Source organism: Pseudophryne corroboree, chromosome 4 (genome assembly GCF_028390025.1).
Source record: "Pseudophryne corroboree isolate aPseCor3 chromosome 4, aPseCor3.hap2, whole genome shotgun sequence".
Classification (NCBI taxonomy): Eukaryota; Metazoa; Chordata; class Amphibia; order Anura; family Myobatrachidae; genus Pseudophryne; species Pseudophryne corroboree.
The window spans coordinates 265,175,137-265,197,210 of record NC_086447.1 but is presented as its reverse complement, the minus strand read 5'-3'; the positions used below and the strand labels follow the sequence as shown (position 1 = coordinate 265,197,210).

The following is a 22,074-nucleotide window of genomic DNA, read 5'->3' as shown; positions in this document are numbered from 1 at the left end:
TGTATAGGGGAAGTAAGTGTAGATGCATAGACCGTAGATAGGGTATTATAGTTTTAGCAATTAACCAAGATGTTTGAGGGAGCTAAATGTGTATACTATGTGAGATGGATGTATGGAGTCAGAAGGATGTTGTAACAAGGTGGGATGGTTGTGGTGACCGAATGGGATGGTTGTAGGCACTGTGTGGGATGGGAGCACCACAAAACTGCTCAGACCTTCAGTTGCATAGACTGCATGTGTGTATTCCAATGAGCACACAAATCTGTGAATTAGCAGCTCCACCATTGTGTGAGTGACAGCAATCTCACTCTGTGAGAGTGCTGAATCTGCACTTACCCACAGGCTGTGATGGCATACCATATCTGTATTGCGCAAGGGACACGTCCATTAAGGCGTCAGCCTTAATGATCGGAATTTCATTGCTTTTTGGAGTTTGAGTGGAAGAGTTACAACAGGTTTCTGAAATTTCGATCATGTCTAAGAAGCCTTAATGGGACATGTGAAACCGTAAGGTTTTTTGTCTATGGAATATATATTAAGATGCTATAAGGGAAAACACTTATATAAGGTTGTCCCTATATAATTATAGCGTTTTTGGTGTGTGCTGGCAAACTCTCCCTCTGTCTCTCCAAAGGGCTAGTGGGTCCTGTCCTCTATCAGAGCATTCCCTGTGTGTGTGCTGTGTGTCGGTACGTGTGTGTCGACAGGTAGGAGGACGATGTTGGTGAGGAGGCGGAGCAATTGCCTGTAATGGTGATGTCACTCTCTAGGGAGTCGACACCGGAATGGATGGCTTATTTAGGAAATTACGTGATAATGTCAACACGCTGCAAAGTCGGTTGACGACATGAGACGGCCGACAAACAATTAGTACGGTCCAGACGTCTCAAAAACACCGTCAAGGGTTTTAAAACGCCCGTTTACTTTAGTCGGTCGACACAGACACAGACAGGGACACTGAATCCAGTGTCGACGGTGAATAAACAAACGTATTCCTTATTAGGGCCACACGTTAAAGGCAATGAAGGAGGTGTTACGTATTTCTGATACTACAAGTACCACAAAAGAGGGTATTATGTGGGATGTGAAAAAACTACCATAGTTTTTCCTGAATCAGATAAATTAAATAAAGTGTGTGATGATGCGTGGGTTCCCCCCGATAGAAAATTATGGGCGGTATACCCTTTCCCGCCAGAAGTTAGGGCGCGTTGGGAAACACCCCTTAAGGTGGATAAGGCGCTCACACGCTTATCAAAACAAGTGGCGGTACCGTCTATAGATAGGGCCGTCCTCAAGGACCAGCTGACAAGGCTGGAAAATATAATAAAAAGTATATACACACATACTGGTGTTATACTGCGGCCAGCGATCGCCTCAGCCTGGATGTGCAGAGCTAGGGTGGCTTGGTCGGATTCCCTGACTAAAAATATTGATACCCTTGACAGGGACAGTATTTTATTGACTATAGAGCATTTCTATATATGCGAGATGCACAGAGGGATAATTGCACTCTGGCATCATGAATAAACGTGATGTCCATAACTGCCAGAAGATGTTATGGACACGACAGTGGTCAGGTGATGCAGATTCCAAACGGCACAGTATGGCCGTATAAAGGAAGAGGACTTGTTTGGGGTCGGTCCATCGGACCTGGTGGTCACGGCAACTGCTGGAAAATCCACCGTTTTTTACCCTAAGTCACATCTCTGCAGAAAAAGACACCGTCTTTTCAGCCTCAGTCCTCTCGTCCCTATAAGATCATATCTGCCCAGGGATAGAGGAAAGGGAAGAAGACTGCAGCAGGCAGCCCATTCCCAGGAACAGAAGCGTTCCACCGCGTCTGACAAGTTCTCAGCATGGCGCTGAGACCGTACAGGACCCCTGGATCCTACAAGTAGTATCCCGGGGGTACAGATGGGAATGTCGAGACGTTTCCCCTTCGCAGGCTCCTGAAGTCTGCTTTACCAAGTCTCCCTCCGACAAGGAGGTAGTATGGGAAAAAATTCACAAGCTGTATTCCCAGCAGGTGATAATTAAATTACCCCTCCTACTACAGAAAAGGGGTATTATTCCACACTATATTGTGGTACTGAAGCCAGAAGGCTAGGTGAGACTTATTCTAAAAAATTTTTTTTTGAACACTTACAAAGGTTCAAATTAAGATGAAGTCACTCAGAGCAGTGATAACGAACCAGGAAGAAGGGGACTATATAGTGTCCCGGGACATCAGGGATGCTTACCTCTATGTCCCAAATTTGCCCTTCTCACTAAGGGTACCTCAGGTTCGTGGTGCAGAACTGTCACTATCAGTTTCAGACGCTGCCGTTTGGATTGTCCACGGCACCCCGGGGTCTTTACCAAGGTAATGGCCGAATTGATGATTCTTCTTCGAAGAAAAGGCGTCTTAATTATCCCTTACTTGGACGATCTCCTGATAGGGGCATAGTCCAGGGAACAGTTGGAGGTCGGAGTAGCACTATCTCGGATACTGCTACAATCAGCACGGGTGGATTCTAAATATTCCAAAATCGCAGCTGATCCCGACGACACGTCTGCTGTGCCTAGGGATGATTCTGGACACAGTCCAGAAAAAGGTGTTTCTCCCGGAAGAGAAAGCCAGGGAGTTATCCGAGCAAGTCAGGAACCTCCTAAAAACAGTGCATCATTGCACAAGGGTCCTGGTAAAGATGGTGGCTTCCTACGAAGCAATTCCATTCGGCAGATTTCACGTAAGAACTTTTCAGTGGGATCTGCTGGACAAATGGTCCGGATCGCATCTTCAGATGCATCAGCGGATAACCCAATATCCAAGGACAAGGGTGTCTCTCCTGTGGTGGTTATAGAGTGCTCATCTTCTAGAGGGCCGCAGATTCGGCATTCAGGATTGGATGCTGGTAACCACGGAGCCCAGCCTGAGAGGCTGGGGAGCAGTCACACAAGGGAAAAATTTCCAGGGAGTGTGATCAAGTATGGAGACTTTTCTCCACATAAATATACTGGAGCTAAGGGTAAATTTATAATGCTCTAAGCTTAGCAAGACCTCTGCTTCAAGGTCAGCCGGTATTGATCCAGTGGGAAAAACATCACGGCAGTCGCCCACGTAAACAGACAGGGCGACACAAGAAGCAGGAGGGCAATGGCAGAAACTGCAAGGATTTTTCGCTGGGCGGAAAATCATGTGATAACACTGTCAGCAGTTTTTCATCCCGGGAATGGAAACTGGGAAGCAGACTTCCTCAGCACGACCTCCACCCGGGAGAGTGGAAACTTCATTGAGAAGTTTTTTCCACATGATTGTAAACCGTTGGGAAATACCAAAGGTGGACATGATGGCGTCCCGTCTGAACAAAAAACGGGACAGGTATTGCGCCAGGTCAAGAGACCCTCAGGCAATAGATGTGGACGTTCTGGTAACACCGTGGGTGTACCAGTCGGTGTATGTGTTCCCTCCTCTGCTTCTCATACCTAAGGTGCTGAGAATTATAAGACGTAGAGGAGTAAGAACTATACTCATGGCTCCGGATTGGCCAAGAAGGACTTGGTACCCGGAACTTCAAGAGATGCTTACAGAGGTCTTATGGCCTCTGCCGCTAAGAAGGGACTTGCTTCAGCAAGTACCATGTCTGTTCCAAGACTTACCGCAGCTGCGTTTGTCGGCATGGCGATGGAAAGCCGGATCCTAAGGGAAAAAAGGCATTCCGGAAGAGGTCATTCCTACCCTGGTCAAAGCCAGAAAGGAGGTGACCGCACAACATTATCACCACGTGTGGCGAAAATATGTTGCGTGGTGTGAGGCCAGGAAGGCCCCACAAAGAAATTTCAACTCGGTCGTTTCCTGCATTTCCTGCAAACAGGAGTGTCTATGGGCCTCAAATTGGGGTCCATTAAGGTTCAAATTCGGCCCTGTAAATTTTCTTCCAGAAAGAATTGGCTTCAGTTCCTGAAGTCCAGAAGTTTGTCAAGGGAGTATTGCATATACAAACCCCTTTTTTGTGCCTCCAGTGGCACTGTGGGATCTCAACGTAGTTCTGGGATTCCTCAAATCACATTGGTTTAAAACCAGTCAAATATGTGGATTTGAAGCATCTCACATAAAAAGTGACCATGCTCTTGGCCCTGGCCTGGACCAGGCGAGTGTCAAATTGGTGGTTTTTTCTCAAAAAAGCCCATATCTGTTTGTCCATTCGGACAGGGCAGAGCTGCGGACTCGTCCCCAGTTCTCTCCCTAAGGTGGTGTCAGTGTTTCACCTGAACCAGCTTATTGTGGTGCCTTGCACCTACTAGGGACTTGGAGGACTCCAAGTTGCTAGAAGTTGTCAGGGCCCTGAAAATATGTTCCAGGACAGCTGGAGTCAGAAAATCTGACTCGCTGTTTATACTGTATGCACCCAACAAGTTGGGTGCGCCTGCTTCTAAGCAGTCGATTGCTCGTTGGATTTGTAACACAATTCAACTTGCACATTCTGAGGCAGGCCTGCCACAGCCTAAATCGGTTAAGGCCCATTCCACAAGGAAGGTGGGCTCATCTTGGGCGGCTGCCCGAGAGGTCTCGGCATTACAACTCTGCCGAGCAGCTACGTGGTCAGGGGAGAACACGTTTGTAAAATTCTACAAATTTGATATCCTGGCAAAAGAGGACCTGGAGTTCTCTCATTCGGTGCTGCAGAGTCATCCGCACTCTCCCGCCCGTTTGGGAGCTTTGGTATAATCCCCATGGTCCTTTCAGGAACCCCAGCATCCACTAGGACGATAGAGAAAATAAGAATTTACTTACCGATAATTCTATTTCTCGGAGTCCGTAGTGGATGCTGGGCGCCCATCCCAAGTGCGGATTATCTGCAATACTTGTACATAGTTACAAAAATCTGGTTATTATTGTTGTGAGCCATCTTTTCAGAGGCTCCGCTGTTATCATACTGTTAACTGGGTTTAGATCACAAGTTGTACGGTGTGATTGGTGTGGCTGGTATGAGTCTTACCCGGGATTCAAAATTCCTCCCTTATTGTGTACGCTCGTCCGGGCACAGTACCTAACTGGCTTGGAGGAGGGTCATAGGGGGAGGAGCCAGTGCACACCACCTGATCCTAAAGCTTTACTTTTTGTGCCCTGTCTCCTGCGGAGCCGCTATCCCCCCATGGTCCTTTCAGGAACCCCAGCATCCACTACGGACTCCGAGAAATAGAATTATCGGTAAGTAAATTCTTATTATTTGAAAAAGCTTGGGAAAACCCGGGTAAAAAACTTCAGATACCTAAAAGGGTTCTGGTAGCGTTTCCTTTCCCAGTAGAAGATAGGAAAAAATGGGAAAACCCGCCTATTGTTGACGCGTCAGTATCCAGACTCTCAATAAAGGTGGTTTTACCTGTTCCAGGATCTACCGCCTTGAAAGAGCCGGCTGATCGTAAAATTGATAATATGCTCAAATCCATGTACACGGCTTCTGGGGCAATACTACGTCCCACTATTGCCAGTGCTTGGATTGCTAAATCTATAGTAAAGTGGTCAGGCAAGTTACTTGAGGACTTGGATACTATGGAGAAATGTGATGTTGAATTGTTTTTACGTAACATTCAGGATTCGGCAGGTTTTCTGGTAGAATCCATGAAAGACCTGGGTTCCATGGCTGCGGGGATTTCCACCCTGTCAGTATCAGCTCGTCGAGGACTGTGGTTGCGCCAGTGGTCTGCCGACACGGAATCCAGGAGAAGTGTGGAGACCTTACCCTACACAGGTCAGGCTCTCTTTGGGGAAGCGTTAGATGCGTGGATCGCTACGGCTGGTAAGTCGCCCTTTCTTCCCTCAGTGATAGTCAAATATTACCTTTGAACATAAGCTATGTACTAATACCGTGAAGCCGTTATGGCCGCTAAACCACGTGCACGTGCTACGCACTTTGTACGCTATTTGCGTACAAAGACTTCGCACGTGGTACGCAAATTACGTACACGCTGCGCTGGGTGTACGGAATACACACAGCGAGCGCACACACAGTCAATAACCTTTTAAACCTTAAACACAGAATATGCTTATACTGTAAACCTTAGTACCGAGATACTGCAATGATGTAACACTGGTTAACCTTGTTATTAAGCAAGCTGTTTGAGCGATTGAGATGCTCAGAAACCCTTAGTAATAAATGGTGAAACACACAATACTTGGTAAGGTTCCAACACCTTCTTAGAAGATTTTAGTATGTAAAAGGGGAAAAACAGTTACAGCTTATACACTACAAACCTAACATTAACAACTAAACAGAATAACATAACACAAATATAAACAATAGCGAACGATCGCAAACACAAGTACACAGAATGAGAATGAATGGTATACACAAAGGGAAGAAATGGCTACAGTGAACTTACACACATGGGAATGATTCGCAAGCGCTCCTGGACCAGGCCTCCAGCCTTCAGTGTGAAAACCTTGCAGAGAGTGAGTGAGTGTCCCAGCAATGGTGGTCCTTATATTTACAGCATACATTCACAATACAATGGTCCCTACAATCTCATTGTTCATTGGACACAGGAATGTGTCTCCACATTATAGTAAAGGTCATAGGTGGGGTTAAACAGGTGGGCTGTGTCCTTCTCCAACTGCCCAGGTGGGAGGTATCCTCTGGATTCCCCCCTGCATGTGTGATTATCAGCAAATACATTTAATGCTCCAAACATACTTTTGTGCGTAACTATACGCAGCAGCGAACAATCTCTTCCTAACCAACACTGAAATGTTACTATTAAAATACTCTACAGCTGGATACTAAACACCACCTTCCAACCTTTGCCTGACCCTTCATATCATGCAAAGAGGGATCCCCATGTCCACGAACCATTTAAACTAAACATTCTTGCTGACATTGCTAAGGGAAATATTATCTACAAAACGCACTATATGAGTTAACTATGCTATAAACGAGTCGCCCGCTACAAGCTCACAAACTCTACCGTAAATACGCATATCACGCGCGTAATCGCCGGAGCGAGTTTACGCAATTTGCGGACATGTACACACACGGCAGACTGAATGCACGAGCAGCGGGCATGTGCATTGGGGTTAGTACAAGGCATTGTAAACTACGATATTTTTCGACTTTGACATCAGCTACACCTGCTCCAAAGAAACCCTTTTCTCCAGTTACATCTGCTCTGAAGAAACCCTTTTCTTCAGTTACATCACAGCCCTTTTGGTTTAACAAGCCCAGAAAGGCCAAGCCGTCCAACACCTTCTTTCTGGGAGGTCGGCCCAAGTTCAAGAAACCTGCGGCTGCAGGTTCCCAGAAACAGAAACCTGCTTCAGGTACACCAAAGTCCTCCGCATGACGGTGGACTGCACGCCCCGGAGGTGGGGCCGGTGGGAGCGAGACTCAGACATTTCAGTCATGTCTAGGTGTCCTCCGGCTTGGACCCTTGGGTGCAAGATATTGTGTCCCAGGTGTACAGGCTGGAATTTCAAAATCTCCCTCCGCACCAATTTTTCAGATCAGGCTTGCCAGCTCTGCTGGCAGACAGGACTGTCCTGCAAGAAGCCGTACAGAAGTTGGTGGAGGCACAGGTTATTGTACCAGTACATCCTCATATGCAAAACAAAGGTTACTATTCAAACCTTTTCGTGGTACCGAAACCGGATAGTTCGGTAAGGCCCATTCTGAACTTAAAATCACTAAACCCCTTTCTGAGGGAGTTCAAGTTCAAAATGGAGTCTCTAAGCGCAGTTATATCAGGTCTGGAAGTGGGGGAATTCCTAGTATCCCTGGATATCAAGGATGCGTACCTCCACATTCCGATTTGGCTGCCGCATCAAGCTTATCTTCGATTCGCATTGGTGGACTGTCACTTTCAGTTCCAGGCCCTCCCATTGGTGCTCTCCACAGCACCGAGGGTATTCACCAAGGGGGTGAACATAATTCCATATCTGGACGATCTGCTGATGAAGGCATCGTCCAAGGAGAACGACCCAGCTTCTCGGGGAACATGGTTGGATCCTGAATCTTCCAAAATCACAATTGGAACCAACCAGGAGGTTGTCCTTTCTGGGAATGATCCTCGACATGGAGGTGTAGAGGGTGTTTCTCCCAAAGTAAAAAGCATTGGTGATTCAAACGATGGTCCGGGATGTCCTGAAGCCAGCCCGGGTGTCAGTTCATCAGTGCATTCGCCTTCTGGGGAAGATGGTGGCCTCTTACGAGGCTCTGCAGTACAGGAGGTTTCACGCTCTGTCCTTCCTACTGGATCTCATGGACAAGTGGTCGGGATCCCATCAAACATGCACCAGAAAATATGTCTGTCGCCAAAGGCCAGGATTTCACTCCTCTGGTGGCTGCAATTACCTCACCTTCTGGAAGGCCGCAGGTTCAGGATTCAGGACTGGATCCTTCTAACCACGGATGCAAGTCTCCGGGCCTGGGGCGCAGTCACTCAAGAGGAATCCTTCCAAGGAAGGTGGTCAAGTCTGGAAGCCGGCCTGCCGATCAACATTCTGAAACTAAGCCGTTTACAACGGTCTTCTCCAAGCGGCCCATCTTCTGAGAAATCGGGCCATTCAATGCAGTCGGACAATGTGACACGGTGACTTTCATAAACCGACAGGGCGGAACGAAGAGCAGAGCTGCAATGGCAGAGGTAACAAGAATCAACCTCTGGGCAGAAAAGCACGCGTTGGCGCTGTCAGCAATCTTCATTCCGGGAGTAGACAACTGGGAAGCGGACTTCCTCAGCAGACACGATCTCCATCCAGGGAAGTGGGGTCACCATCCGGAGGTGTTCAAGGAGGTAACAGATCTTTGGGGCGTACTCCAGATCGACATGATGGCCTCTCGTCTCAACAAGAAGCTTTCGGAGGTACTGTTCCAGGTCGAGGGAACCGCAAGCAGTGGCGGTGGACACCCTAGTGACTCTGTGAGTGTTCCAGTCGGTGTACGTCTTTCCTCCACTTCCACTCATCCCAAGAGTTCTAAAGCTCATAAGGAGAACAAGGGTTCAAGCGATCCTCGTTGCTCCAGACTGGCCAAGAAGGACTTGGTACGCAGATCTTTTGGATCTACTGCAAGAAGAGCCAAGGCCTCTTCCTCTTCGGGAGGACCTGCTGCAGCAGGGGCCGTTCGCCTATCAAGACTTACCGCGGCTACGTTTGACAGCATGGAGGTTGAACGCCTGATGCTACCTCGGAAGGGCATTCCGCACAAGGTTATTCCTACCCTGATACAGGCTAGGAAAGGAGTAACGTCTAAACATTACCATCGAATTTGGAAAAAATACTGTATGTATCTTGGTGTGAGTCCAGAAAATTTCCTGCGGTGGAGTTTCAGATCTTTGTTTTTTAAGGGCATTTGAGTTGGTCATATTGAAGTGAAATTTGGCTTTGGTTACTTTTGGTTTATTTCTGTTTATTCCGACTAATGCGACACTGGTAATAATTTCCCTTATTAACAGATTTGGATCTTTTGCGGTTATAAAATGAACTTTGATAAATCTGAGATATTACCTCTTACTGGCGAGGTCTCCCAATTTAGCTCCCATGCTTTTTATCCCCAATTTCTTGTTTTTTGCTCTGCACTTACTGTATGTATCTCTTGAGTTTGTATTCCATCCCAAGCACTGGCAAAGGGATGACGCAACAATAACCTGGGTCTAGCCTGCAGTGTGAACACTGTTTCAGGCAGCTGTGACGTGTTCAAAAACCCAGGTTGGACCTAGGTTATTGGTGTGAAAGTATTATGAGATATCTTTATGGTGACCTACTTAGACCTCAGCGGGAAACACTGTGTCATCGTGCCCATTCTAGCTGGTGTGCGCATGTGCAGTACGGGGCCTGTGTCGTCGGACGTAGTAAGGCTGCTGATGTCAAGTGATTGACAGTCTGCGGCTGTTTGGAGACCGGGAAGGGGCGGATAAGGGCTAACATTTCACAAAACGGAAGTGTGTTGCCTCCATTTTGTGGGAGTGCCAAGGTCAGGGTCTGCTTCTGGCCCCAGGGACGGAGCTGCTGCAGCAGCCGGCCAGCATGACCTCAGGGGGGTTCAGTCAGCTGGCTGATGGTGTCGCGGGTAATCTGATGCTGCGTCCTTGGATGTAGTACTGGATCACACATACATGAAGGAGGCGGTGGGCAGGCTCATATATTGGCCAATGTATGCCAAGAACCTTGGATATGATGGTTATTATAATTTAATGGAGTATGGTGCACCCGCACCCTTGTTCCTATATTGTAGTACTAAGTCCCAGCAAGGTAGCACATCCCATTATAAGAAGCTAGGGTGTGCCGTCCAGGCCCCCTCTCCACAATACATGCAGGAGGCGGCTATGTAGTCCAGACATTTCTAGCTGCATTACCATATCTGTGCATTGCTGCTGCTAGTGACGCACCTGAATCACTAAGTAAGGGGTTGAGTGCAACAAACTGGGAAAAAGATCTTCTGTGATATGTCCGATCTCAGTTAGTGTATGGGGATTACACAAGACTAGATGGTATGGAGTATTCAGCAAAGCTGTGTTATCCCACGGCAGATGTTATAAAGATTTTATAACGCTTCATAAAAATGTTGGAAAATCTAACTTTGACTGGGATCATTATGCAGTTTGCTTTGCTGATCTCCTTAGCAATTTTATGTTTTACGATTTCAATATGAGCCCACAGTAAATTAATATCACGTCTTCTGTGGTAGGTAGCAAAGTTTTGCATCTAATTGAGGTATAGAATTTAGATTGTTTGGAAAAAGACTTGTGTTATTTGTAATGAATAATTGAAAGGGAAGTTTTAAATAAATGAAATGTAGTCTGCAACTGGTGAAGGCCATAACCATAGAGTGGTTGTACTGTACCAAGTTCTTACAGCGGTCACCAGCCTGAGAAGAAGGCTTGGATGGAGTGGTTACTTCTCATGACCAAATACATTTCAGAGTTGTAATGGTGTATATGCAAGTGAAAACTAATCCCTTGAAGCAATTAGGGGTATCAAATAGACCATCCTCTGCCAGGTTTTAAATCCTCAATTTAAAGTTTGAGTGAGAGAACTCATGCATTTGTTCTGTCCTTTATATTGTAGGATTTAAAGGCAGAACTTGATGTCCTCTTGCAACATAAGATTGAAAATCCTCAACCTGTGGACTGGAATGAAACCAAATCACAAGACTGTGCTGTTCTCTCTGCTATCATTGATCTGATAACCACACAAGAGAGCGGAGAAGCCAAGAACTTTGCCCCTCGATTCCAGGGTGGATATTATAGGTGACACTGACCGGTTTATTGCTACAAAAAATAAAAAGACTGACGTGCATACCTAGCTCTCATTCACATGATCCATTAGACAAGCATCTCCGGAGAAATGCTCTCTGTTTAGCAGAATGGGAGCACTGTGTATGCCGCTACTGAGACCACAAATCTGTTGTATTGTGGCAGTTACTGTAACACATTTCCAGGCTGTACCGTTGTTGGTTTGTGTGATGCTTTCCTTGATTATTTTGTACTACACTCTGACATGGCATTACTTTGCGAAAAAGTATGTCTGACTGTAATCTAAGTGCCAGTATAAATGCATTAAGCGGATGTTAAATAGAAAAGATTTTTTTTTTTTTTTTATGTTTTTGTTTGGATAGCAGCTGTAAGCCTGACCAAAGGATTGTTTGATGGGTACTATATACGTGTAAAGGGATATTATTTATGTTTAAATGAAATGTATTACCTATAAGGCACTTCCTGATCACTAAAGTTGCCAGTAAATGTATCTAACCACTAGATACAAATGTAACCCCTACCCTATATCTAACTATTGGTTAGATACTCTCTAGTGAAATACACCTAACAAAGAACCTTTTGCATTCGATTCTCTAAATGGTGGACTGAAGTAATTTGCGGCCTACCTCCATTGCCACCATGTTTCATAAGGTCAACACACACAAACCAGTCAGTTCAGACCACTGCCAGCCAGTGGACACCATGAATAAGGGTGGGTGCAGAATGCCACTCAAACTATTCTGTTCACGCCACATAGTACATAGGCTATATCTGCATGTTCAACCCCTAAAAAAAAAAATCCACAAAGTTAAAATTTATCCTTTTACGTGTTTTTGAAAAAGTTATACGGAACAATGAAATTTTACTGTAAGGAAAATCTATAGCAGATATCAAACTGGGGCTTACAGTATGTAATAGACTGTGTGCGGGAATTCCAACAATCTGCTCATATTTTTAAAGCGCCAGTTATTACAAGACAAAACCAATTCTTGCTCATCCTGCAGCTCACAGGCTAATACATAAGCCCCTTTCTCTTTTTCATGATATGTGTTAATACGGTGAATATCTTGCTTTCTGTAACCAATAAACAAAACATTTTCAAATTTGTATGAATATGATCATTAACATTTTAAGCCAGTTTGTACATTTTGTGTTTGCTTTTAAATGATCATTTAACTCTGGTATATCTACTGAGGTATTTTGCTCCTCTTTTTAAACAGACTCAGAGGGCGGTATTCAATTGTTTGAAAAGTCAGTTGGGTGTCTGTTTTTTCCTATCTAATAGACAGGAGAGGTTTCAGCTTCGTCCGCAGTGTCCTCAGATTCTGAAACGTGTAGATTGTGAGGGAAATACCTCATGTCTACCTGCATTTATATCCCTGGGCCTGTCTGCCGATAACATTTGAAAGGCAGCCAAGGTCTGAGCCAAATCTTGACCTGAGAGGGGCATCCCATTCACCCATGGTGAATGCTGCATAAATGCATTAGGGTTTAGTGAATATCCCATAACAGGCGATATAAGCAGAACGGACAAGCGATCCGCTATGTTTGAGAGAACCTTTGCAAATGAAGCCCAAGGGGTTCCGTTTGCACTGATTCCTGGCCTGAAGTCGATTGCTCAACCTGTTTGAGGCTTTGAATGAACCCAAACGGGTTGCACATAACCCATCCTGCACATGCTCAAAGCCTAACCCTAACTTCCCTGTGATACTTACATTTGTGATCCTGCTTGTCTGGATGCCGGTGTCGGTATTCTGACAGGTGTTGGGATTCCTGTGCCGGTATTCTGTCTGTCGGGATCCCGAGCGCAGGGATCCCAATTACATCCCATTGAAACTACCGGGTTGCACAGGATAGCCAATAAATTGTCTGCAAACAGTGACAACTCACAACTCTTATTGAGATCATGAGATAATTAAATCTCACTTGTAGAGGAAATGCATTTAGCAATCCAGAATATATGTAAATGTATTTCTGCAGCGGGGTACACTGGTATTCCACAGGTAATAACAACGGGGTGTAGAGTTGGATCTTGATCCGAGGCACCAACAGGCTAAAGCTTTGACTGTTCCCAGGATGCACTGCACCACCTCCTCTATAGCCCTGCCTCCAGGCACTGGAGCTCAGTTTGTAAGTTAGTGCCTGCAGTGCAGGTCACTTAACAGGTGGGGCTGGGCTAGGCAGCCCTGAAAAGAGCTTTTTTAGAAGACTTCAATGGCCGCAGCACTTTCTATGTCTTTATGACATGCTGTGTTGCGGCTCCATCACCTCCCTCAGCGGCGCTGCATACTCCCGCGGCCTGGTTCCCGGGTACTTCCAGCGGAGACACACCGGTTTTCTTCAGGCACACCACCACTGTTATTCACCAGGATCGCGTGGCTGCACTAAAAGGGAGGAGGTAAGGTAAATCGCGTCTGGTCGCAGTCCCAGGAGAAGGACCGCGCCGCTGGCGTGGACACTGTGTTGCACAGGGACCCCACTATATCAACCAGGGCAAGTAGCACATGTCGTATCTATTAAAATCCATTTGCAAAAGGCTCCACAGTACCCGGTGGTGAAGTCCAGCAGAGGGGATAAGGCGCTGACCTGTAGCCCCTCCCCAAGCTCCGGGTGCCATCTACTGCTGGTGTTCCCGCCCTGGACCTGCATTTCTCTCTCCCTCACTCCCTGCTGAGATTTTTGCGCCATCTTCTCTACTAGCTGTGCTAATCTCTGGGACTTCTAGGCACTGTCTCCTCGGTAAAATCGCCTGTCTTGTCAGTGCTGTGTATTTACAGACACTTAAGTATTCTACATGTCATTTTAGTTAAGAACAAGTGTACTGCTATATGAATATTTAGTACAAGTATTCTGTGCTATACATCCAGTGTTTACTGTGCATTGTTATATCTGTATACATACAGTACATACCTATATGTAATTACTAGTCCAGTGCAGTTTTGTTGTTATATGTGATAATTCCTGCATTGTACCTGTGACTGAGTGTGCCTATAGCTGCTGTGTGGATTCCATTCTTGTGTATCACACGTTTGCTATCACTATGGGGGTCATTCCGAGTTGATCGCTAGCTGCCGTTGTTCGCTGCGTAGCGATCAGTGAAAAAACGGCTAATCTGCGCATGCACCGCAATGCGCATGCGCGTCGTACGGGTACGAAGTCCATTGTGGTTTTGCACTGGTTCTAGCGACGATTCCATTCGCACAGCCGATTGCAAGGAGATTGACAAATAGAGGGCGTTTATGGGTGTCAACAGACCGTTTTCTGGGAGTGGCTGGGAAAACGCAGGCGTGGCCGGGTGGGTAACTGACGTCATTACCGTGTCACTCGTCGCAGCAATCATCGCACAGGATAAGTAACTACAGGGCTGGTCTTGTTTTGCACGAAATGTGTTTGCAGGCGCTCTGCTGCACAGGCGTTCGCACTCCTGCAAAGCGAAAATAAACTCCCCCGTGGGCGGCGACTATGCGTTTGCACGGCTGCTAAAAACTGCTAGCAAACGATCAACTCTAAATGACCCCCTATAGTCTGTATCCTAGGGAACTAGGTGCGTCAGGGTCTCATATAATATATAGTGCTACACAGGGTATACTGTTTGGATTTCTCACTGTTTTTTTCAGTCACCCCACACCACTTATATCCTCTGTTTGTGCTCTGTATTTACTGTCACAAAACACAGGGGATTTCTCATACGTCCTAGAGGATGCTGGGGATGCTTCAAGAACCATGGGGTATAGATGGGATCCGCAGGAGACATGGGCACACTTTAAGACTTTGAATGGGTGTGAACTGGCTCCTCCCTCTATGCCCCTCCTCCAGACTCCAGTTTAGATTCTATGCCCAGTGAGACTGGTCAAACACAGGGGAGCTCTACTGAGTTTCTCTGAAAAGACTTTGTTAGGTTTATTATTTTCAGGGAGCACTGCTGGCAACAGTCTCCCTGCATCGTGGGACTGAGGGGAGAGAAGCAGACCTACTTCTGTGAGTTTCAAGGCTCTGCTTCTTAGGCTACTGGACACCATTAGCTCCAGAGGGTCTGATCGCTAGGTACGCCTAGATGCTCGTTCCCGGAGCTGCGCCGTCACTCCCCTTGCAGAGCCAGAAGTCAGAAGACAGGTGAGTAGAGGAAGATCAGAAGACTTCAGTGACGGCTTTGAGGTACCGCATAGCGGCCGCGCTGTGCACCATGCTCCCACACACACAGGCAGATCAGAGTGAAAAAAGAGGGGGGGCACAGTTGTTGGGTGCAATATAAGTTAAAAATAAAGCACACTATATAATGAGCGCTGTGGAAATGAGCTGGTAAACTCCTTCTGTGTTTCCATGACAGAATGTACTGGGGTCTATCCCTTATAGTGTAATGTCGGTGGGTGTTTGGTATACGTGTGTCGGCATATCTGAGGCTGAGTGCTCTGCCACAAAGGGAATGACTATGTCGGCGCTGTCGACTTCTAATAATACTTGGTACATGTAAACAAATGTCAACATGTCAGTAGAGGTATATTTTTCCCAAGGGAAAACTATATGGGAGAGACAGATGTGGGGGGTGACCCTGTCGGCACCACCAATATCTGACTGGGTGGATATTGACATGATAATGTGATGCATATCAAAAAGAGCTATACCTATATGTATATGTATGTATAGTAAGGTTACATAGGTCTGTGGCACGATGACAGATGCAATAATATTTATGGAGGGAGTCATATTCCTAGAATAGATTTCTATCAGACTCAGAAATGTTATTTTGCCCACTTACTACTCCCTGAGATCGACTCGAATAATATTTCTTATGTCGACCATAATGTTTCCTGATCAGATCCACAAAATCGGCATTTTGTACCTGTTCATACACATGGGAACGTATTAATGTCACTAGGGACCCTGCTGTTCCTGACAAAAGGTTATATGTATACATATTAGATATAGATATATATATATATATATATATATATATATATATATATATATATAAAATCCTCCACACGACCGGCACTCAGCTTGAGTATTCAACTGCCCCGGTGCCTTCCCTGGCTGTGTGCCGAAATATGTATGCAAATGGGAGGCACTCCTGGGGACCTTCTACAATATACAATGTACAAAGTACAGACATTTATACCCCAACGCTGCACGAGGTGAGGAATGGGGTATAAATGTCTGTATTTTGTACATTGTTCATTAGGTCTGACGAAAGCTGTAATACAGCTGAAACGTTACCTGCAATTCAGGGCGCAGTCTCTGTCATTATTTCGATTGTAGAAGGTCCCCAGGAGTGCCTCCCATTTGCATAGATAGATAGATAGATATATGTGTGTTTAGGTGCATTTGAAAATATATGTATAAATATTTATAATGAATGCTGAGGTAAAGTTATTCCTTCTCATGGATAGAATAATGTGAGAGTCACCCCTATTCTGCACGGGGCCCTGTCACAAAGGATCGTATGCAGGAAGATATGTGATACTCTAATTATGTGTCCGCATGTACGTTGATTATACTAGCATTACATGCGCATGGGGGAGTAGTTGTATGCAGGGTACTCCTGAAGTTGAGTCATGTCTATATCATTGCAGCATAATGCTGTGCGACTACAAGGGATATAGGACTCTTGGGGTCGCGAGCCACTTCCATGGCGGTCTCGACTAGGAGGACGTTGTGGATTCACTAATGGAATGCTGAGGCTGACTTCGAGAAGTACTGGAGTATCTTCCCTATGAAGGTGAAACTTGGTTTGGGGATGGCTTTGTTAAGTTGATCTCGGCAGATACCACTGGTAAGTCTACCTTCTTGACCTATGTTCCCTCACGAAGGTTGGTGACGCATTTTTGGAGGATGCAGTCATTTCGACCGAATGGATACAGTTTTCCCTTTCTTTGCAGGTAGAGGAAGGTGAAAAGGTAAGAGGTCAGCAGCCTTTTCAAGTTCGCAGAAGCAGAAATCATCCTCTGCTTCGCCACATCCACCGCAGGTCGCTGTGTCTATCTTGCGGGAGCCCACACCGGTGGGACCACGTCTAATACTCTTCAGTCAGTCCTAGAATGGACATGGACCAGTGAGTTTAAGAATAGAGTCCCAAGGGGGACATACTGGAGTTTCCAGACGATTCCCCTCACTGATTTTTCAAATAGACCTTACCGATTCTACTCTGGACGGGAAGGTAGTATGCGACGCCATACAGGAGTTGGGCCAGGATCAGATCATTGTCCTGCTGTCCCGGTCTCACACACAACAAAAAGCTGTAATTCAAGCTTTTTCGTGCTTCTGAGGCCGGACGGCTCGGTCAGAACAATCCCAAAAATTTCTACTTAAGAAGTTGAACTACAAGATGGAATCTCTCAGGGCAGGGATCTCCAATCTGTGAAAGGAGAAAGAGGGTCTAAGTACGGTTTCTTCCACATTAGGCTTACCTGGGTTTGCTACTCAGGATTGTCATTGCCAATTCACCAGAGTGATGGCGGTATGATGGTTTTCCTTCAATAGTAAGAGTCATTATTATTCTGTACTGGGACGCTCTCCTGAGTACGGCGAGGTAAAGAAACAAGTGGTGCAAAACGTTGTTTTCTCCCTGACAGTTCTTCAACAAAGTGCTTGGCTCCTGAACTTGCCAGAATCACTGTTGATCCCAACGACGCGGTGGTCGGAGTTGGGAATAATGTTAGATACAGAACTGTTGAGAGTTTGTTTCTTGTAGTGGAAAGAGCTCTGAAGGTCCAGAGTCGGATCAGATCTGCAACAGTGTCAATCCATCAATACGTTCCGGTGATGAAGAAGATGGTTGCGGCCTACAAAGCCATTCAGTGAGCAGGGTAAATGCCAGAGTGGTTTTAGCGGGACCAGTTGGACATGTGGTCCGGGTCTCTCCTGCACATGCACCGGAAAATAATCCTATCTTCCAGGACCAGAATCTCTCTCCTGTGGTGGCTGCACAGTTCTCACCTCCTAGAGGGACGAAGGTTCGGGATCCAGGATTGGACCCTGGTGTCCATGGATGCAAGTCTCCGAGGCTGGGGAGCAGTCTTTCAGGGGGAAGAATTTCCAGGGAAAATGGTCAAGCCAGGAAGCTTGTCTGCAATAAACATTCTGGAATTAAGGGCTATTTACAATGGCCTTCTGCAAGCGGAACATCTTCTTCGCGATCTACCCGTCTTAATTCAGTCGGAAAACTTAACAGCAGTGGCGTACGTAAACCGCCAGGGAGGAACGAAGAGCAGAGCGGCGATGGCGGAGGCCACAAGAGTTCTCCGCTGGGCGGAAAGACATGTAAGCGCTCTGTCAGCGGTCTTCATTCCGAGTGTAGACAACTGGGAAGCAGACTTCCTCAGCAGACACGATCTCCATCCAGGAGAGTGGGGTCTTCATCAAGAGGTCTTTGCAGAAGTGACAAGTCGTTGGGGAATTCCTCAAATAAACATGCTGGCGTCTCGCCTCAACAAAAACCTTCAGAGATATTGTTCCAGGTCGAGGGACCCTCAAGCAATAGCGGTGGACACCCTGGTGACACCGTGGGTGTTTCAGTCGGTCTATGTGTTCCCTCCACTTCCACTCATTCCGAAGATGATAAAGATCATATGAAGAACAAAGGTTCAGGCAATCCTCATTGTTCCGGACTGGCCAAGGAGGGCTTAGTATCCCGATCTTCAAGGATTACTCATAGAAGATCCCTGGCCTCTTCCTCTACGAGAGGACCTGTTACAACAAGGACCATGCGTGTATCAAGACTTACCGCGGCTGCGTTTGACGGCATGGCGGATGAACGCCAAATCCTAGCCCGAAAGGGTATTCCCAGTGAAGTCATTCCCACACTTCTTCAGGCTAGAAAAGAAGTAATGGCAAAACATTACCACCGTATTTAGAGAAAATATGTGTCTTGGTTTGAATCCCTGAAGGCTCCTATGGAGGACTTTCTGCTGGGGCATTTGCTCCATTTTTTGCAAGCAGGTGTGGATGCGGGCATAAAGTTAGGCTTCATTAAAGTACAAATTTCGGCCTTATCAATTTTCTTTCAGAAAGAATTGGCCTCCCTTCCAGAAGTTCAGACCTTCGTGAAAGGCGTACTGCACATCCAACCTCCCTTTGTGCCCCCAGTGGCACCTAGGGATCTTAATGTGGTGTTGCAGTTCCTGCAATCTCATTGGTTTGAACCTTTACATAAAGTTGAGTTAAAATTCCTTACTTGGAAAGTAGTCATGTTGTTCGCTTTGGCATCCACAAGGCGGGTATCTGAATTGGCAGCTTTGTCTCACAAAAGCCCCTATTTAATCTTCCATGCTGATAGAGCGGAGTTGAGAACTCGTCAGCAATTTCTGCCAAAAGTGGTTTCATCGTTTCACGTAAACCAGCCTATTGTGGTGCCAGTGGCTACTGACGCCTTGGCGGATTCAAAGTTTCTCGATGTGGTCAGAGCTTTGAAAATCTATGTCGCCAGAACGGCTGAAATTAGGAAAACAGATGCTCTGTTTGTCCTATGGGCTCCCAACAAGATTGGGGCTCCTGCTTCCAAGAGACTATTGCACGCTGGATCTGTAATACGATTCAGCAGGCTCATTCTACGGCAGGATTGCCGTTACCGAAATCGGTGAAGGCCCATTCTACCAGAAAGGTGGGCTCATCTTGGGCGGCTGCCCGAGGGGTCTCGGCATTACAGCTTTGCCGAGTTGCTACTTGGTCGGGATCAAACACCTTTGCGAAGTTTTACAAGTTTGATGTCCTGGCTGATGAGGACCTCTTGTTTGGTCAATAGGTCCTGCAGAGTCATCCGCACTCTCCCGCCTGTTCTAGAGCTTTGGTATAAAACCCATGGTTCTTGAAGCATCCCCAGCATCCTCTAGGACGTATGAGAAAATAGGATTTTAATACCTACCGGTAAATCCTTTTCTCTTAGTCCGTAGAGGATGCTGGGCGCCCGCCCCAGTGCATACTGTATCTGCAGTTATTGGGTCGGTTTACACACATGGTTAGCCTGTTGCTGACGATATTCATGCCATGGCATGCGTTATGCTGTCATTGGTTGTGTTTACACACACAGGTTGTGTTACGCTTTATGTCAGCGTATTGCTGCATATTCTTCATGCCGGCGGCTGGTTTTCTATTGAATGCCACGTTCTGCAGCATACTGGAGGTGTGAGCTGGTAAAATGCTCACCGTGGTTTATCAATAAATTCTTTCCTCGAAATGTCCGTCTCCCTGGGCACAGTTACTTAAACTGAAGTCTGGAGGAGGGGCATAGAGGGAGGAGCCAGTTCACACCCATTCAAAGTCTTAAAGTGTGCCCATGTCTCCTGCGGATCCCGTCTATACCCCATGGTTCTTGAAGCATCCCCAGCATCCTCTACGGACTAAGAGAAAAGGATTTACCGGTAGGTATTAAAATCCTATTTATTTGCTGGTCTTTTTGTGTTTGGGTATGTTGTACTATTACATCCTAAGGCTGCTTCCCACATGATGTCTGCTATACAGGGTGGGACATCTGCGGACACTCCTGCATCATGCAGTGCTGTCGTCACGGATTCACCAGTGGGGGAAGTGTTAGCTGCTGGTTTAGGCGCTGAGGGTCATACATCTCCCAGTCTGTCTGTGGCACCTGTGGTCATTCATGACCCACCTTGGGCAGCTTTTTCAAATATGCTGACTACGCTTGTAACGCGTCTCATGCCCCCTGTGGGGCCTCCTGTGCCATTACAGCCACATATTGTCCCTGTAGTTAATCCGCCATGGGTGGATACTTTGTCTACCCAGTTACAGCAATTAAATCAGACTTTGGTTAGACAAAAGCCCACCCCACGTCCCTCTGGGGCGAAGGGGTCATCTAAGCGGGCCATTTCTTCTTCACAATTCACTAACATTTCGGATAATTCGTCCGATGAAGATGGGGAATATACTGATCCATCAGACACTGATACAGTGGCTTCTGATGAGGAATCTGCAACCCAGGTTGATGTTCCTGACCTTGTGAAGGTTATCAAGCTGATTCTCCAAATTGATGATATTGAGCCCCCTGTTCCATCTAAGAAACCTGATGAGTTTAAACGTCAGAAAGTTGCTAAAATAGTTTTACCACACTCTGACCTCTTAATTGACGTACGTCAGGAATCCTGGTCATCTCCAGGAAATAAGTTTTCCCTGTCTAAAAAGATGCTAGCTCGTTATCCTATCCCTGCGGAGTTGAGCAGTAAATGGGAAACTCCACCGCCGGTGGACTCTCATGTCACCCGTCTTGTGGTGTCATCTACTCAGCCTGTCACCACTGTCACCTCACTGAAGGAACTAACAGATAAGCGTGTGGAGGGATGCCTGAAGTCTATTTACACTCTTACCGGTGCTGGACATAGACCAACTATGGCTGCCTGTTGGGCAGCAAAAGGAATTAAAGCATGGGTTCAGGCAATTGAGGAGGAGCTACCACAGGATTTTTCTGACACTGCCAGACAATATCTGTCGTATATATTACCAGAGCCTCTTACTATATTCAGGAGGTGGCCTCTGATGCAGGGGTAATGGCGGCCAAGGCTTCTACTACGTCTATCCTGGCTCGCCGGATTCTGTGGTTAAGGTCCTGGAAGGTGGACCTGGACTCTAAAAAAAAACCTGGGAGGTACTCCCTTTCAAGGGAAACATCCTGTTTGGATCTGAATAAGATTGTGACTCACTTGGCAACGCCCAAGACTGCGTTTCTCCCAAGTACTAATCTTTCTACCCAGAAGGCTAAGAGTACCACTTTTCGTTCCTATCGACCTCCAAGTAAAGCAAAAGGTCAGGCATACCAAAGACAGGCCCGTACTTCCAAAACCACTAAGCCCAAATCTAAACAATCCTGGGCCACCCGTCAGCCTGCTCCATGATGGGGTGGGC

At 46.5% G+C, this 22,074-nt stretch overlaps 1 protein-coding gene across 2 annotated transcripts in view; it reads left to right on the top strand.

The window, feature by feature from the left end:
• DHX36 (DEAH-box helicase 36) overlaps window positions 1-22,074 on the top strand; it is a 290,388-nt gene that overhangs the window by 179,864 nt on the left and 88,450 nt on the right. The window contains exon 25 of one of the 2 annotated variants that reach the window (XM_063916102.1): window positions 11,042-12,336. The exons of the other annotated variant lie outside the window; for it this stretch is intronic. Within the exon in view, the coding sequence (XP_063772172.1) occupies window positions 11,042-11,227 (186 nt within the window). The 3' untranslated portion in view covers window positions 11,228-12,336. Of the gene's footprint in view, window positions 1-11,041; window positions 12,337-22,074 lie in introns of those variants that run through there. 2 annotated transcript variants of the gene reach the window in all.